Source organism: Heterodontus francisci, chromosome 17 (assembly GCF_036365525.1).
Source record: "Heterodontus francisci isolate sHetFra1 chromosome 17, sHetFra1.hap1, whole genome shotgun sequence".
Classification (NCBI taxonomy): Eukaryota; Metazoa; Chordata; class Chondrichthyes; order Heterodontiformes; family Heterodontidae; genus Heterodontus; species Heterodontus francisci.
The window spans coordinates 65,989,356-66,008,041 of NC_090387.1; the positions used below are offsets into that span (position 1 = coordinate 65,989,356).

General features: G+C 41.9%; 1 protein-coding gene across 1 annotated transcript in view; it reads left to right on the forward strand.

The window, feature by feature from the left end:
- LOC137378594 (BTB/POZ domain-containing protein KCTD19-like) overlaps positions 1-18,686 on the forward strand; it is a 121,405-nt gene that overhangs the window by 46,285 nt on the left and 56,434 nt on the right. Inside the window, exons 9-11 of the mRNA XM_068048895.1 lie at positions 1,832-1,974; positions 17,026-17,109; positions 17,604-17,744. Of these exons, the coding sequence (XP_067904996.1) occupies positions 1,832-1,974; positions 17,026-17,109; positions 17,604-17,744 (368 nt within the window). The remainder of the gene's footprint in view (positions 1-1,831; positions 1,975-17,025; positions 17,110-17,603; positions 17,745-18,686) is intronic.

An 18,686-nucleotide genomic window follows, 5' to 3' on the forward strand; every position in this document is an offset into this window, starting at 1 on the left:
TGAGTAGTCTGCTTCTGTGCTGTATATTCCATATAAGTTGGGCAATAATAACTTGACAACCTGTTTAATGCTCCACTCGATTTTCTGGAATTGACTTCAATGTAAAAGAAAATTGGGCAGGGTGTAAAACCAGCTGCTAATTCAGTATTGCCTGTTTTGTGCTACTGATGAAGACCAATTTCATCCCCACTACATCATGTGATGAAGCCTCAAGGAATATGTTGCAACTGTACATCCTAGTGTAACATTCTTCACGTGAGCCTGGAAAGGGAATGATGAAATTTATTTCACATAGTGGGGAATTATAGATGAGCCCAATTCTGTACTCATGAATGTCCCCTATGGCAGGAGTCATTAAATAGTGATCAGTAGTGGGAATCCTGGAGTTGTTTCCCTATGCCAACTTAAGGCGCCAATCTCTCATAGCTATTATTGATTGTATCGACTCATTCAGCGCACAATAGGGATCTGGAAATTTCTTGGCCTGTATAGCTCAATATCATATAACCTAGTGCATTTAACACAAAAGTCCGAGTGTATCAGGCCTGTGTCCTCAGTACCTTGCTCTACGGCAGCGAGGCCTGGACAACGTATGCCAGCCAAGAGCGACGTCTCAATTCATTCCATCTTCGCTGCCTTCGGAGAATACTTGGCATCAGGTGGCAGGACTATATCTCCAACACAGAAGTCCTTGAAGCGGCCAACATCCCCAGCTTATACACACTACTGAGTCAGCGGCGCTTGAGATGGCTTGGCCATGTGAGCCGCATGGAAGATGGCAGGATCCCCAAAGACACATTGTACAGCGAGCTCGCCACTGGTATCAGACCCACCGGCCGTCCATGTCTCCGTTATAAAGACGTCTGCAAACGCGACATGAAATCGTGTGACATTGATCACAAGTCGTGGGAGTCAGTTGCCAGCATTCGCCAGAGCTGGCGGGCAGCCATAAAGACAGGGCTAAATTGTGGCGAGTCGAAGAGACTTAGTAGTTGGCAGGAAAAAAGACAGAGGCGCAAGGGGAGAGCCAACTGTGCAACAGCCCCAACAAACAAATTTCTCTGCAGCACCTGTGGAAGAGCCTGTCACTCCAGAATTGGCCTTTATAGCCACTCCAGGCGCTGCTTCACAAACCACTGACCACCTCCAGGCGCGTATCCATTGTCTCTCGAGATAAGGAGGCCCAAAAGAAAGAAAGTGCATTTAATGGCCACTTGTTTTATTGCTGTTTACATTTTGATAAATTAGTAAATAAAGTTGGAATATAATTGGAATTTTATAGGAATGTTTTGTAAAACTTATAAGGACAACTTTACGAATGTATAGTCCTTGAGGAGACTATGACTGAGAGTGTGTATCTGGAAGTGTGGGCACACTTCTCTCAATTTTCTTTAATTAGAGTGGTAAACTTGCTACCACATGGAGTGGTTGCGATAAATGGCATAGATGTATTTAAAGAAAGCTTGAGGGAGAAAGGAGTAGAAGAATATGCTAATAGGGAGAGAATAGGAGGAGGCTTGTGTGGAGCATAAGCACCAGCTTGGGCTGATTGGCCTGTTTCTGTGCTTTAAATTCCATGTACTACTTTGTCCAGTAGATCAGTAATTTTTCTGACATTAGTTCCCAGTGGACATGGCTCAGTGTTGGGAGTGGTCTTTCACAAAATTGGCACGAATATAGGATTTGAAATAGTTGCTTATTTTGATCTAATGCTACAGGGATATGATTCTTTCAATTTCTTTTAAATCTGATGCAAAAAATGTATAGCTTGTTAATTAGATTATGACCAAATGAACAATGTCATGTATCTGATATAACTTTTGCCTATTAGTATCCAGAACTATTGTATAATCGCAACAAAGCACAATGGATTGCATATGGCAAGACACTTTTCATCATTGGAGATGGTCGGATATTCAGGCATATTATCAACTTCCTGCGGTTCGACAAACTGCATATTCCATCAGGATTCAAGTGAGAGCTTTACTTAATGTTTTAGCTATTTGAATGTCAGGTAACAGATCAACATAATATGAAAGATGTTCCAGTGGTTAAAACACCTATCTATCACTCCAGGGCCAAGATTTAAATCCAATTAGCCTAATGTTATGAAAGCTTTATCTTGTTGTTGGTTTTAAGTTTGGGAACCATAACAACTTGTACGAAGTCTCAGTTCATAGCTCAAAGCTGCTCCAATTTGACAATTGCTGATATTACCCAGAAAGGCTGGTGGGGAAAATGTTGGCATGTTGTAGAAGGTGCTTAACTCTATGCAGTTTTGTCTGTCTAACTTGCGAATGTTCTTTTTACAGACAGGTGCTGTTAGCACCTACTGGAGAGTCAGAACGGCATCACAAATCTATAGGTTGTGGGAGCAACGTACAAAAGGTGTATAAGACTGAGGAAGAATGTCAAGGGTGCCCATTCAATGGCATTAATACTTCTAATTCATTTGTGAATCTGAGCGTCGCTGGCAAGGCCCGCATTTGTTGCCCATCCCTAATTGCCCTTGAGAAGCTGTTTGTAAGCTGTCTTGAACCGCTCCATATTGTGTAGGTACACCCACAGTGCGGGTGGGGGGTGGTGGTGTTTCAGGACAGCGACAGTGAAGGAGTGGTGATATAGTTCCAAGTCAGGATAGTATGTGACTTGGAGTGGAACCTGCAGATCGTGGTGTTTCCATGTGGCTGCTGCCCTCATTCTTCTAGCTGGTAGGGGTTGTGGGTTTGGAAGGAGCCTTGGCGAGTTGCTGCAGTCCAAATTCTAGATGGTACACACCCGCACTTTGCATGAATCAAGCATTCAGCTCAAGACTGTGTCACATCAGTAGTGCAACCTGACATCTTGTAACCCTCACTGCCTTGTCAGTGAAGTTGGAATTCCTATTTAAGGCCAGACAAAGTCAAAGGCTTCCTTTGCCTCACATAACATTGCAGATGTTATATGAGGCCCATCAACTCCTTTATTGTGGCTCCTCAAAATATGTGCATGCTCTATATTCATCTTCACGGTTGGATCTAGGACTGCAGCCCAAGTTGTATCAGGCACCAGGGAAAAGCAAGAAGCAGGCTGTTCTATAGGTTCTCGTAAAGCATTCCAGCAAGCACCCATCAGAAATTTCCATTTTGGGGGTATTGGATAGTGGGACTCAATAGGAAGTACCTAGAGCACCAATGGGGAGGAGCAAATGGAATTGGTGTAACAAGCATCAACTAGAGGAGTATAGGGCTGTGACCAAATGGGTGGCTGCTGTGGGTTCCATGGATTGAGACTTATAGGGCCTGCATACCTAGTTGAATTTATTAATTAGTAGAAGTTCTTCGTGTGGTTGTTTGAGAATCCTTAGAATGCCACATGTGAAATTCAGATGATATTCAGGCATATCATTCAACATCTTGTAGGCATACAAAATGGTTTCTACAACCTTCAAAGGAATTGACAACTCTTTGCTCATCTACACGGGAGTCCTGGAGGACAGAGGGACCAAGCACAGAATCAGTCTTGCTCACCAAACCTATACCTGTTGCTATTTAGACCTTGGGCTCCAATTTACAGGAGGCTTTGACTAGGGAATTGACTTGAGAGGACCTTGATGGCAGGCTTCATGTTCCTTAGTGGACATTAACTGTCTGCCTCCATACACATCCATAGTCATCTACAATTGGCTGGCAATAGATGAAGTGTGACAGAAAGGTAAATGGATGAGGACATGACCTCTCATTGACCATTCCTCTCCTCCCAGTCAATCCCATCACAGAACTGCAGAACAGGAAGGAAGCTGATGTAAGCAACCAAGCAGCACAGACACTATAGTGTTGGCAATAGTAGACGGCTCATCTCTTATAACTTAACCGAAACAGGGGAGTTGCTAAGGAGTAACAGCATGCCACCTCATTTTGTTCTTCCCACTGAGCTGGCACTTTGAAGGAGCACAAGATTAGGAAATAGATGATAACACCCTAAAACCATCTCAAGACCAAGCACTGAAGCAGGGACACATATCTGTAGGAGATAGTCATGCTAGGCCCCCACCTGCCAAGAATGAGGCACATTAATTTTGTCATGAACATTGATTTTAAATTGTTACTGGAGTGAAAAAAGGACTTGTTAGACAGATCAGCTGTGGCTGGAAAAGACATTTGCATATTACCAGATAGTGCTTGGAAGGACAAAGGACCATTCCCTGACACATTCAACCCCCAATGGACCTTGATCACCAGGTATTGTGTGTAAGAGGAGCATTCCAGAGACTGCTAAGGTGATACAATCCAAGATGTGGTCAGACCAGTTAGTCACATGACTAACCTACTTGGCAACCTGGGTTTTTCTGAATCGTACAAACGGTTTGAACTCCGAGAGTGTCTGTTTGCTCCTGGACTGAAAAGAACTCCCCTGGCAGGCTTGCCACAGCCTCTCCTGTCTGGCTCTCCATCTCTTTCTCACAGAACTCCAAATCTATTGAAGACACATGAACCCCAAGAGAGAAAAGTCTCCTACAGCGAACAAGGTTTAAGAAGAATACTGGGCCCCAATGAAAAGCAAGATCTACCTATAATCAAGGACTGTACAGTGAGCTCGACGACCCGTAACAATAACCCTCTTCAGATATTGCCTCAAACTTTTCCACTTTATTTTTCTTCTCTTTTCTGTCCCTATCTGCACGTGTGTGTTGCGTGTGCATTCTAGCATGGGCGCGTCGTGTATCCATAGGCGTTAACCGAATTAGAGTTTACATTTACTAAATTTCAACCTTCTTTAAACCTAAGAAAACCTGTTTGTGCTGGTTTCTTTGCCTTATAATTGGAAAGCGGTGAACAAGGATTCGCCAAGGAGAAGCTAAAACACGGTGTGTTTAAAATTAAACCCTGTTACGGTAAGACTAGGTGAAGGCTGAGAAGGACCCCTAGACGCCTTTCTCACCTGGTCGTAACCGAGACCAATAAACTGGTTGTACCTTCTTTGGGATATATTATGCAGGTTTGGCAGATGGGATATGTTGTTGGGGGCTAACAATATAATAGCAAAGTACTGAAGATGCTTGAAATCTAAAGTACAAATAGAAAATGCTGGAAACACTCAGCAGGTAGAAACATAGAAAATAGGAGCAGGAGTAGGCCATTCGGGCCTGCTCCGCCATTCAAAAAAGATCATGGCAGATCATCTGATTCAGTACCCTGTTCCTGCTTTCTCCCCATATCCCTTGAACCCTTTCTGGCATTATCTGTGAAGAGAGAAATAGAGTTATTTGTGAGTCACCGAGCTGAAGTGTTAACTCTGTTTCTGTCTTCACAGATGCTGCCAGACCTGCTGAGTGTTTCCAGTATTTTCTGTTTTTATATTGGGGGCTAACATGTTAGGATGGGAGTAAAGGCAGGGGGCGATTCAGCTCAGCATAATGGCGGAGAACATAGGAACATAGCAACAGAAGTAGGCCATTTAGCCCCTTGTGTTTGTTCCACCATTCAATAAGATCATGGCTGATGAGCAACCTAACCCCATGTACTTGGCTGTGCGCCATATCCCTTAATACCTTTTGGTTAACAAAAAATTATCAATCTCAGATTTAAAATTAACATTGATCTAGTATAATTACTATTTGTGGAAGAGAGTTCCAAACTTCTATCACCCTTTTTGTGTAGAAGTGTTTCCAAATTTCACTCCTGAAGGCCTAGCTCTAATTTTTAGACGATGCTGCCTAGTACTAGACACCCCAACTAGTCTCTGTTTACCCTATCTGCTCCTCTTTATATCTTGCAAACTTTAATTAAATCACCCCATTACCTTTTATATTTCACTGAATACAATCCTGGTTTGTGTAATCTCTCCTCATAATTTAACCCTGGAGTCCAGGTATCATTTTGGTAAATCTACACTGCACTCGCTCTAAGGCCAATACATCCTTCCAAAGATTTGGTGCTCAGTTTGTTCACAGTACTACGGCTTAGATTTAACCAGGGCTTTGTAAAGCTGTAGTATGATTTCCACCTCCTTGTATTCTAGTCCTCTAAAGACCATCATTCTTTTAGTCTTTCTGATTATTTTCTGTACTTGTTTATGATAATTTAATGATCTATGTACTTGGACCCTCTACTGCTTCTAACTTTTCATCATTTAAAAGTACCCTGTTTCATCCTTTTTAGGTCCAAAGTGGATGACCCCACATGTACTTACTTTGAAATCCATTTGCCATCGTTTTGCTCATTCACTTAATCTATTACTATCTCATTGTAACTTTATGCTTCCATCTACAATGCTTACATTGACACCCATCTTTGTGTCAGTGACAAATGTGCCTACGTGGCTTTCTTTCCCATCATCTTGAGTCGTTAATGAATGAGGTGAATTGTTGAGGCCCCAATACAGATCATTGTGGGACACCACTAGTCACATCCTGCTAATTAGAGTTCCTGCCCATTCTCCCTACTCTCTGTCGCCTCCCATTCAACCAATTTCCTAACCAGGTCAATAATTTGCCTTCAATTCCATGAGCTTGAACTTTAGCTAAAACAGTTTCTTATGACGGATTTTATTAAAAGCCTCTGAAGTCCAAATAAATAACATCTATAGACAGTCCTCTGTGTGCTATCTTAGACGCCTCTACAAACATTACCTACCCTTTACAAATCCATGATGATTGTCTCTGATCAGAAAATTTTCAAGATGTGCAGTCATCCTATCCTTAATTATAGACTCTAGTCAGAAAATGAGAAATAGGAGCAGGAATAGATCGTTCGGCCGTCGAGCCTGCTTTGCCATTCAGTACAATAATAGCTGATCGTCTACACTCCATTTTCCTGTACAGTCCTCATATCTCTTGATTCCCTAATAGATCAAAAATCTATCGATTTCAGCTTTGAATATACTCAATGATGGAGCATCCACAGCCCTTTGGGGTCGAGAATTCCAAAGATTCACAACCCTTCGAGTGAAGAAATTTCTCCTCATCCCAGTCCTAAATGATCGACCCCTTGTTCCAGCTTCCTCAGCCTGAGGAACAACCTCTCAGTGTCTACCCTGTCAAGCACCTTTAGAATCTTGTATGTTTCAATATCACCTCTCATTCATCTAAACTACAGAGAGTATAGGCCCAATTTACTCGGCCTCTCATCATATGATAACACAGGAACCAATCTAGTAAACCTTCGCTATGCTGCCATCAAGGCAAGTATATCCTTCCTTAGATATGGAGACCAAACTGTGCACAGTACTCCAGGTGTGGTCATACCAAAGCCCTGTACAATGGTAGCAAGACTTCTTTATTCTTGTACTACAATCCCCTTGCAATAAAGGCCAACATGCCATTTACTTTCCTAATTGCTTGCTGTACTTGCATGCTAATTTCCTGTGTTCCAGCAAACAGATGTTAGGCTAACTTGTCTATAAATTCCCTGGTTGCCCCCTCTCATCTTTTTTAAATAGAAGAGTGACATGTACAATTTTCCAATATAAAGGAATGGATCCTGAATCTTGAACTTTGGAAGATTAGGGCACCTGCATTGTTCTCACTACATCCTTTGAAACACTAGGATGGAAAATATCTGGTCCTGGGGATTTGTCACTCTTTATTGCTATTATTCCTTCAATACGGTCATTTTGCTTATGTTAATTTTGGTGAGTCCTTGCCCCTGACTCAGTATTAGTTTCCTTGGGTTGTCCAGCGTGCCAACCTTTTCCTCTACTTTAAATTCTGACACAAAGTAATTATTCAAGATGTCCACTATTCCTTATTTTTATTAATATCACCATTCTCCATTTTCAAGGGACCCACATTGCGCCTGACCACCCTCTTTTTCCTAATATCTTTGTAAAATGTTTTTGTGTTGATTTTGATTGCCCTTGCACCTTTTCCTACTTCCTTTCAGTAGCTCTTGCTGTTTTGTCATCTTTTGCTGTTCTTTATCTCTCCCATTTGCTAGGATTTGTGCTTTTTTGCATTTTTGTGTGCTTTTTCATTAAGTTTTATCTTGTCTCATACCTCTTCTGTTGTCCATGGCTTTTTTTGGGCAAGTACAGCTCTTGCCCCTAAGGTGTATAAACTGGTTCTGCATCAAATTATTTCTTGAACACCTCCTTTGTCATTTTACCCGTTAACAGATTTGCCTAGTTTACGGTGGACAGTTTCTCTCACCGTCGCATTGAAATCAGCTTTGCCTAAATCTAGAATCCTAGTTGTTTTGCATTTCTTCCTTTCAAACACTACATTGAGCTCTATCACATTATGATCCTTAGTAGAAAACTGTTCATGTCCTGCTAGGCTGTTAACTAAATCTGGCTTATTACTCATTACTGAATCTAATATTGCATGCCTCCTTGTTGGCTCTAGGACATATTGCTGCAGAAAACTATCACAAACGCACTCAAGAAATTCACTAACTTTCAGTCATGAGCTAATCTGCTGATCCCAATCTATATGAAAGTTAAAATTTCCTAATAAAACCATTCTGCTACATGCTTGTCTAATCTCAGCATTTATACAATCTACCACTTCACAGTCCCCCACTACAGTTTTAAATCCTTTACTACTTCTTAATTCTACCCATAAAGTCCCCTGTGCCTGCCTATCCCTCGTTATATCCTCTTTTATCATTGACGTGATTTCATCCTTAATTCCCCTCTACCATTTTTCCTAGCTTTCCTGTAAACCTTATAACCTGTTTTATTTAGTTCCCAGTGCTAACCGTCTTGCAGTTATGTCTCAGTAATGGCTACCATGTCATACCCTCCAACTTGAATTTGCGCCTGCAATTCTTTCAATTTCTTCCTTATACTCTGTGCATTTGTATCAAGAACACTTATTTGGGCCACGCACCCTTGTGCTTTCGCTTTAATATTTTTTATTTCTCTCCCCTGATTTAATTACTTTACAATCTTTTAATTGTTCCTTTACCTATATTGTCTAAAACACAATTTCTGACTGTTACTCTACTCTCTTCCCTTTTGTTTGTTTTTGAGCTATTATTTATATTAAGTTTTCCACCTGAGTCCTCTTTTCCCTGGCCACCCGCGCCCCCCAATTTTCCCCCCACCCCCCCAACTTACCAGTTTAAAGTCCTTGTGAGAGCTCTATTTATGTTTTCCACTAGGACCCTGGTCCCAGCCCGATTCAGCTGGAGTCCGTCCCAGTGTTACAGTTCCTTCCTGTCACAGTACTGGTGCTAGTGTCCCATAAAATGGAACCCCTCTTCCCAATGCTGCTCCTTCAGCCATGTGTTCACCTCCCAAATCTACTTATCATTGAACCAATTTGTACATGGCTCAGGTAATAATCCATAGATGTCCTGTTCTTTAATTTGGCTCCTAGTTCCTGGTACTCTCCAAACAGGACTACTTCATGCCTACTCTTCCCTATGTTGCTGGTCTCAACATGGATCAGAAAGACTGGATCCTGCCACTCCCTCTCCAATATACTTTCAAGTTGTTTTCAGCATGGCATCAGATAGACAACATACCATGTGGGACTCTTAATCCTGCTTACAAAGGATGTTACCAGTCCCCCGATTATTGAATCCCCTATAACTACCACATTATGGTCTCCCTCTTCCTTGTCCTCCGCTCCTCCCTTTCGACAGCCTCCTGCTCCAATGTGCCATGGTCCACATTCTGGCTGTCCTTCCTACAGTCTTTATGCTTGTCCTCACAGGTAGGAAGTACATTGTATCCAATGGGTACAATCAGTTGCTGGACCAATACGTTGAGGAAGCAACTAGAGAACAGGCCATCCTAGACTGGATATTGTGTAATGAGAGAGGAATAATTGACAATCTAGTTGTGCGAGACCCCTTGGAGATGAGCAACCATAATATGATAGAATTCTTCATCAAGATGGAGAGTGATGTCGTTGATTCTGAGACTAGGGTCCTGAATCTTAATAAAGGAAACTACGAAGGTATGAGGCACAAGTTGGCTATCCTGGATTGGGAAATGTTACTTAAAGGGATGGCGGTGGAAAGGCAATGGCAAACATTCAAAGAGCGCATGGATGAACTGCAACAATTGTTTATTCCTGTCTGGCGCAAAAGTAAAACGGGAAAGGTAGCCAAACCATGGCTTACAAGGGAAATTAGAGATAGCATTAGATCCATGGAAGAGGTGTATAAATTCGCCAGAAGAAACAACAGACCTGAGGATTGGGAGCAGTTTAGAATTCAGCAAAGGAGGACCAAGGGATTGATTAAGAAGGGGAAAATAGAGTACGAGAGCAAGCTTGCGGGGAACATAAAAACTGACTAAAAGTTTCTATAAATATGTGAAGCGAAAAAGATTGGTCAAGACAATTGTAGGTCCCTAACAGTCAGAAAAGGGAATTTATTATGGGGAACAAAGAAATGGCTGACCAACTAAATGCATAATTTGGTTCTGTCTTCACAAAGGAGGACACAAATATCATACCAGAAATGTTGGGGAACACAGGGTTTAGTGAGAGAGAGGAACTGAAAGAAATCAGTATGAGTAGAGAAATGGTGTTAGGGAAATTGATGGGATTGAAGGCTGATAAATCTCCAGGGCCTGATGGTATGCATTCCAGCATACTTAAGGAAGTGGCCCTAGAAATAGTGGATGCATTGGTAGTCATCTTCCAAGATTCTGTAGACTCTGGAACAGTTCCTACAGATTGGAGGGTAGCTAATGTAACCCCACTATTTAAAAAGGGAGGTAGAGAGAAAGCAGGGAATTATAGACCAGTCAGCCTGACGTCGGTAGTGGGGAAAATTCTAGAGTCCATTTTCAAAGATTTTATAGCAGAGAACTTGGAGAACAGTGGTAGAATCGGACAGAGTCAGCATGGATTTACGAAAGAGAAATCATGCTTGACAAATCTACTAGAATTCGTCGAGGATGTAACTAGTAGAGTTGATGAGGGGGAGCCAGTGGATGTGGTTTATTTGGACTTTCAGAAGACTTTTGACAAAGTCCCACATAAGAGATTAGGGTGTAAAATGAAAGCGCCTGGGATTGGGGGTAGTGTATTGTGATGGATAGAAAACTGGTTGGCAGACAGGAAATAAAGAGTAGGGATAAATGGGTCTTTTTCTGAATGGCAGGTAGTGACTAGTGGGGTACCACAGTGATCGGTGCTAGGACCCCAGCTATTCACAATATATATTAATGATTTAGGTGAGGGAACTAAATGTAATATCTCCAGATTTGCAGATGACACAAAACTGGGTGGGAGGGTGAGTTGTGAGGAGGATGCAGAGAGGCTTCAGGGTGACTTGGACAATATGAGTGAGTTGGCAAATGCATGGCAGATGCAGTATAATGTGGATAAATGTGAGGTTATCCACTTTGGTAGCAAAAACAGGAAGGCAGATTAATATCTGAACGGCTATAAACTGAGAGGGGAATGTGCAACGAGACCTGGGTGTTCTCGTAAACCAGTCGCTGAAGGTAAGCATGCAGGTGCAACAGGCGGTAAAAAAGGCAAATGGTATGTTGGCCTTCATAGCGAGAGGATTAGAGTATGTCTTGCTGCAATTATACAGGGCCTTGGTGAGGCCACACCTGGAATATTGTGTGCAGTTTTGGTCTCCTTATCTGAGGAAGGATGTTCTTGCTATAGAGGGAGCGCAGCGAAAATTTACCAGACTGATTCCTGGGATGGTGAGACTGACGTATGAGGAGAGATTGAGTCGGTTAGGATTATATTCGCTGGAGTTCAGAAGAGTGAGGGGGGAATCTCATAGAAATCTATAAAATTCTCACAGGACTTGACAGGGTAGATGCAGGAAGGATGTTCTCGATGGTGGGGGAGTCCAGAACCAGGGGTCATAGTCTAAGAATATGGGGTAAGCCATTCAGGACTGAGATGAGGAGAAATTTCTTCACCCAGAGAGTGGTGAACCTGTGGAATTGGCTACCACAGAGAGTAGTTGAGGCCAAAGCATTGTATGTTTTCAAGAAGGAGTTAGATATAGCTCTTGGGGCGAAAGGGATCAAAGGATATGGGGCGAAAGCGGGAACAGGTTACTGAGTTGAATGATAATGAATGGCGGAGCAGGCTCGAAGGGCCAAATGGATTACTCCTGCTCCTATTTTCTATGTATGTTTCTATGTATCCGTGTTCTCTATCTCATCTGGATTCCCCTTACTCTACACACTATTGGCCACACCAACCCTGTTCTCAGCCTGCACCTCACTGAGATGTGACCAAAGTCTGGAGCAAACTGTTCAGATACTTCTCTCCCCTCCCCACCCCCACTTCTGCATCAGCGTGTGTCCAACTGTCACTCCAACTAAATGACTGAGTAGAGAGATTCGAGACAGAGATGTTGACTGCCGCTGTATGTGCTTGGGACCGGCTCACTGTCCGCAAACTGCGATATACTGCAGTCCCAACACACAACTTGCTCTGCCATATCTTAGTCTAGATTATTTATATTCTTTATATCTACAGTTTAGTTTGTTGTAAGTTTTATTTCTTTTTCTGTACACTAATTTGCACGAAGCACTATAACACTGGACAAAAACTTTAAATTCTTATGACCTCAAGAATACACAAACCACGGCAAGTATTGGAGGCAAAAAGAAGCACCTCCTTCCCCCTCTGCATTGAATTCCCACTCTGATCAAGTTCCCAACTTCTGTACTCTATGATGCACTCCTCTACGACCATTCTGTGGCATTAGCGGATGTTGTTTACTTATGTACGCCTTTTTGAATCAAGTTACAAGTGCTCACTCAGATTCCTGCACACAGTAATTAGCATATTTTCAGGCAGTCACATACAGCTGATTGGCAGTTAACTGCCACTGACAGCGAGCTTGCAGTTTTTTTTTACAGTTTTTAAAATTCTAAGTTAAATTCAAAGTGTTAAGCTAAATTTCAGTTTGAGATATGTATTTGAGTTAAATAGGGGAAGTTCACAGTACTAAAAGTTAATGTGGGCTCTTGAGTAGTCCTTTAAATGAAATTCCTGACAATCGTATCCATCAGTATGCCTGGCTACACATCAGCTTGGCACTTCTTCCTTTCTTGCACTAACTCTTCCTATTCCTCCCTCTCGGCCAAAGCTGCATGCCCACCTTGCTGATCCTCCACCTGAAGGGGATCTCCTCGGAGTTGCAATACTACATAGCTTACGAAGATGATCTTGGAGAATTTATCAGAGATGTACACCATATGCCATCTGATCGGTCCAGGAAGCAGAATCTCTGTTTTAGGATGATAATTATATGCTACACCAGAATCTGGGCCTTATTCTACTTTCTCTCTGCCTCAGAACTGGGAGGATGACTGGGGATAAAAGCTAGAACTGCACATGATGGTCTCAATCTCTTGGGAACTGTCCAATCTGTGCAAGATGTGGCTTGTGATTGCTGTCAGGGTATCATGCAGTCATTTGTATTATTCTGTTCCAACGTTATCTGTATGTTGTTGGAATGATCATCTTTCCAATGAGCTATTTGATTACTATTAGGGTCCTTCTTCGCAACATGGTGTCATTAATGAAGTCCTGCACTAGGGAAACCAGCCACTTAGGACAAACTGTTGCCTTTGTTCCTTGACAAAAGTGATAAAAGTTTTGTCATGACAAACAAAGCTTCAGTTATCTTCTGTATTTTATCAGTGGATTGACAGCTCACTGATGTGGCAAGTGTTACCGTTGCCAACTTGAAAGGAAATGAGAAACAAACAGAAAGAATTCAACTTTAAGATGTGGCATTCAATACTGGAAAGCATTAAGGCCTGTTAGCATCCTCTTTTTAAGTAAGTGCTCAGCATATGAAGAACTGTAATGCATGAAACTATGCACAATTCATTAAGAAAGCCATTTAAATGAAGCCAGCATTTGCTGGTAGAAGTTCTCAAATTCAGTGTAGTCCGGCACAAGTTGGCACTGCCTCTGAAAGCAATAAACCTAAGTAACTACAGTATAGAAAACCCCTGGTTGGAGTTGTACCTAGCACAAAGGAAGATGGTCGTGGTTGTTGGAGGCCAATCATCTCAGCTCCAGGACATTGCCCTGTGGAACTCTTGGAGCAGTGTGTTGGGCCCTTGCATCTTTAGCTGCTCCATCATAAGGTCAGAAGTGGGGATGCTCATTGATTTTTTTGTTCAGTCCATTTGCTACTCATCAGATAATGAAGCAGTGCATGCCCGCATGCAGCAAGATCTGGAAACCATTCAGGCTTGGGCTGATATGTGGCGTGAATGTTACTTGCCACCTAAATGACAGGCAGTGACCATCTCCAACAAGAGAGAATCTAACCACCTTTCCTTGACATTCAATCGCATTACCCTCACTGAATCCCCAAGCATAAACTTCCTGGGGGTTACCATTAATCAGAAACTTAACTGGACCAGCCACATAAATACTGCTGCTTCAAGAGCAGGTCAGAGGCTGGGAAATCTGTGGCAAGTAACTTACCTCCTGTTTTCCTAAAGCTTATCCATCACCTACAAGGTACAAGTCAAGAGTGTGATGGAATACTCCCCACTTAACTGGATGAGTGCAGCTCCAGCAACACCCAAGAAGCTCGACACTATCCAGGACAAAGCTGCCTGCTTGATTGGCAACCCATCCACCACATTCACTCCCTCCACCACCGCACACTAGTGGGCACCATCTATGGGATGCACTGCAGCAGCTCGTCAAGGCTTTGACAACACCTTCCAAATCCATGATCTCTGCCACCTAGAAGGATAAGGGTAGAAGGCGCTTGGGAACATCACCAGTAAGTTTCCCTCTAAGTTGCACGTCGTCCTGAATTGGAAATATATTGCCACTTCTTCATTGTCAGTGGGTCAAAATCCTGGAACTCCCTACCTATTAGCACTGTGGGTGTACCTGTGCCACTCAAACTGCAGCGCTTCAAGAAGGTGGTCACCACCACCTTCTCAAGGGTATTATAGATGGGCAATGCCTGCATCTCATGAACAAATTTTTTTTTAAAATGAAAAAAGTTCATCAGGATCAATCACAGCCACAGGGCTTCCGTTATCTTCTGCTGCTCACAGTTGGCTATGCAGACATGCTATGCGCTAGTCATACACCCTTGTTTAGGAGAGCAAGTAGTAGAAGGGTACATTCACATCTAACAAAGACAATTTCATGGCACACGATGCAAAATGAGACAGGCATACATATTGAATATGTACACAAATTTCACTGTACACCGAAATCAATTCACTTTATGGTATCTTACAGTCTGCCATTTTTCTTTATGCAAAACACATTTTGTCCAAAATTCAAACAAAGTAACTGATTTGAGTGATTGCCCTTGAATGCCCCCATTGTATGTAGGTGGGCACAGTCATGACCTTCACTACAGTTACCTATGGAAAATGGCTGACCATCCCAGCAGATTATTGTTGACCAGAAGGTAGTACCTCCTACAAATCATATATCTCCTGTATTCTCTGTGGTCCTGAGCTGCCCTCTGCTCCTGCTCTACTGCAATATGCCATTTCCATAGGATAAAAATTTCCTGTGTACCATTTATTTATTTCACTGCTGTGATGGTTGCAAGTCTTCCCCTTCGTTTAGCGCATTAACACTGAATCCGATCAGAAATAAAATACTCATTTTTTGATTTGACTTTTGAATATTGCATGAGTTAATTAGCCAAGGAAACCTTTTCACTTTTCCCTAGATGTTTTTACTTAGTTTTTGGAAAGGTGGAAATATTCTGTTATCAGTTGTCTCTTTTTCCTCATTCAACTTTGTTACAAAAGCAATAAACACAGAATGTTTGCCTGAATTTTTATTTGTTGGTCCCAGTCGCACTGTTGGGAGGAAATGCAGGTTGGGAACCCACATGTGCCGGCATCAGGGCCCAGAGGGCAATTTTTGAGGAGGAGGCTAATTTAGCGGCTGCCTCCAGGAGAACCAGTCAGTTAAGGTCGGAGGGCCAGCTTCCAAGCTGGAGGGCCAATAAGAGGCCCTCCAGCACTGACGCAGTGGCAGCCCCACTTTCGGAGTTGGGAGCTGCCGATACAGCTAGGTGAAAGAAAGGGCGCCGCCATCAAAACTTTAAAAATAAAAAGTGGCCATAGCTGCATGACTATCATTGTGGAGGGGAAACCCCTGCAAAGGACGCCCTGTGGCTGCAGCTGTGTCCATCTCAGTTTGTCAGTTGTGTGGGGTGCGCGGTTTAAACTCATGCTGGAGTGTTGCTCCGCCAGTTGGCCTCAGAACATTGGTCTTAATAGGCCTTTGATTTAAAGGCCTGCTACCCGACCCGAACCCAAACCCGACAGGACCCGACGACGTGTCGGGTTCGGGTTGGGTCGCACTTCTGGGTCTGGTGTTCGGGACGGATCGGATATGCTCTGTCACCACCTCAGGTAAGTGACTTTAATGTTAATTTACTTTTTGGGCTTTAAAGGTGGTTTTGCTACAGTTATTTTAAGCTTGTGAAGGTAAGGAACAAAGTGAAAAACGGAAGGTAGGTTAATTGATGGTCGGGTCAGGCGCGGGAAAAGTGGAAGGACTCGGGCTGGGTCGGGATCGGATGGGGTTCGGTCGGGCTTGGTTCGGGTCTCATTTGCAGAGCTGAGCAGGGCCTTTACTTTGCCTGAATAGGCAATCTGTCTCTTGAGGGTGGGTAGCTGTCACCCCACTGAATCTGCCTCTACTAAAATGGGCCAGAGGCGGGAACATGCTGGCAAACCTGCATGCTGCTCTCCAGTGTGAATTTTCCAGTTGTCCTGCCTCCGATGCGATTCAAAAGTTCTGCCCGTTATGTCTGACATAACAAACATATGCATGTAAGACTACAATAGTATGCAGTCTGAGTAAATGTTTAGTATATTAGTATTTTCATTGCAGTTTTTTTGATGTTTTGAAATGATGCAGTGCAATTTTAAGAAACAATTTCTTACAATCTATATTATAAATAGGGTATAATTTGGGAAATATCTAATGTGTTTTATATAGGACTAATAATGATAAAACTAGTGTTATTGCTTAATTATAAAACAATGTTCTAAATATTGCATTCATTGGAAAAACTGATCAGTAATTGAAGTCAATATTAACAATCCTATAATTTTTCTTTATTTACATCCATTCAAAAATCGCAGAGAATGGCCATTACTTTGTCAAGAAATAGAAGAATGTAAAATTCCTGCACTTTCTGAAGCCTTGCGTCATTGTGAACTATACAGGTATAAATAGTAAGAGCAATTTTAATCACATTGCAAAGGTTATTGTGGAACAATGTAAAATTACTATTTAAAAATGCAGAATATCAGTGAAATCTGTAGCAATCTATATGCTGCATATGAAGCATATTTTGCAACTAATATTCATTCAGTTCACGAGTGTTTTTTCTGGCTCTTAGTACTTTGTAGAAGATTAAAACTGTACAAAAAGACTCAAGGAACAATGATAGTCGAAGTTATCACATAATGGAGATGGGGCTTAAGGAGTTATTAATGGAGACAAGTGCTTCAAAAGAAATATAAAATGGACAGCATAAATGGTGCTGAACTAGCTATGGAATCAGGCTGAAAGAGACCCAGTAGTTTCTGTAAACATGAGGCTCAACACATCAAACATTACAGAGCAGCACTCAACAAAGTCAATAAAGTATTGAACTATATAGCCAAAGAAGTCATGATCAAACTGTAGAACTCTGGCCAGATCATACTGTGTCCAGTTTTGGATGCCACGAGTCAAGGGAGACATTCAAGCACTGGAGGCAGTGTAGCGATGAGCCACCAAGATTATGTCCTAGTTTCAAATGTCTGAGTAATGAGGAAGTCATGGGAAAACTTGAGCTTTTCATCCTGGAAATGAGGTATCTTGACAGGTGATGTTATAGAGGTATACAGGATAGTTAAGGGAATATTACTTTGAAATAAATTGCCAGAGTAGGATAGGGGACACAGGTTCAAACTGGTAGTATGTAAATTTAAGACTTATATCTGGAAGTTTTTTCACACCAAGATTGACCAATTCATGCAGTGAGAGTCGTGGAGGCAAAAACTCTAATCGCTGAAGAAGCAATTAGATGGTGCAATATGGGACTGTAAGATTTTTCTAATTGGTTAAATTAAGATGGACTGATTCCTGGTATAATTATCTTGTGAAATATAGATGTAAACTTCGTTAGGATTCCTAGAAAGGCCAAGAAAAAAGTTAAAAACCACTCCTGTCAAAAGAATTAAATGTGATCCCTTAAATGTTTATACCAATTAAAGTCCTGTGCCTTCTCTCTTTTCATTTCAATTACTAATATCAACTGTAACAGTTTATATTTGATACACTAACTAGTGTAGAAGACTCTACTTGTTGAAAGTTGGTGAACATTATTTAGTGTTCACGGTAGTCATCCAATTAAATACATTAGCCTGCTATTTTCAGTTACTATTTGATCAGGCACAGTGCCATCACTAAGTGTATATAATGCTACTTCCTGAGTAGCAGTATCATATGACACACACAATGGTACATTATTCTGACATTCAAAAGAACAAAGAAGGTAACAATCCTGTGAAAATAAGCAGTTATTGGAAAACCTCAATTTATGTTCAAAGAACTTAATGAGAAAATGGAGGAAGTTTGAAAACAAACAAGATGGAACATGTATTTCAAATTTCTAGATTTTAACAAACTCTGAAAGGTGAGGTTTATTAAAGGATACAGCCAGACCTTTGAAAAGGTGCCACATAAAAGGTTACTACACAAGATAAGAGCTTATGGTGTTGGGGGTAATAAATTAGCATGGATAGAGGATTGG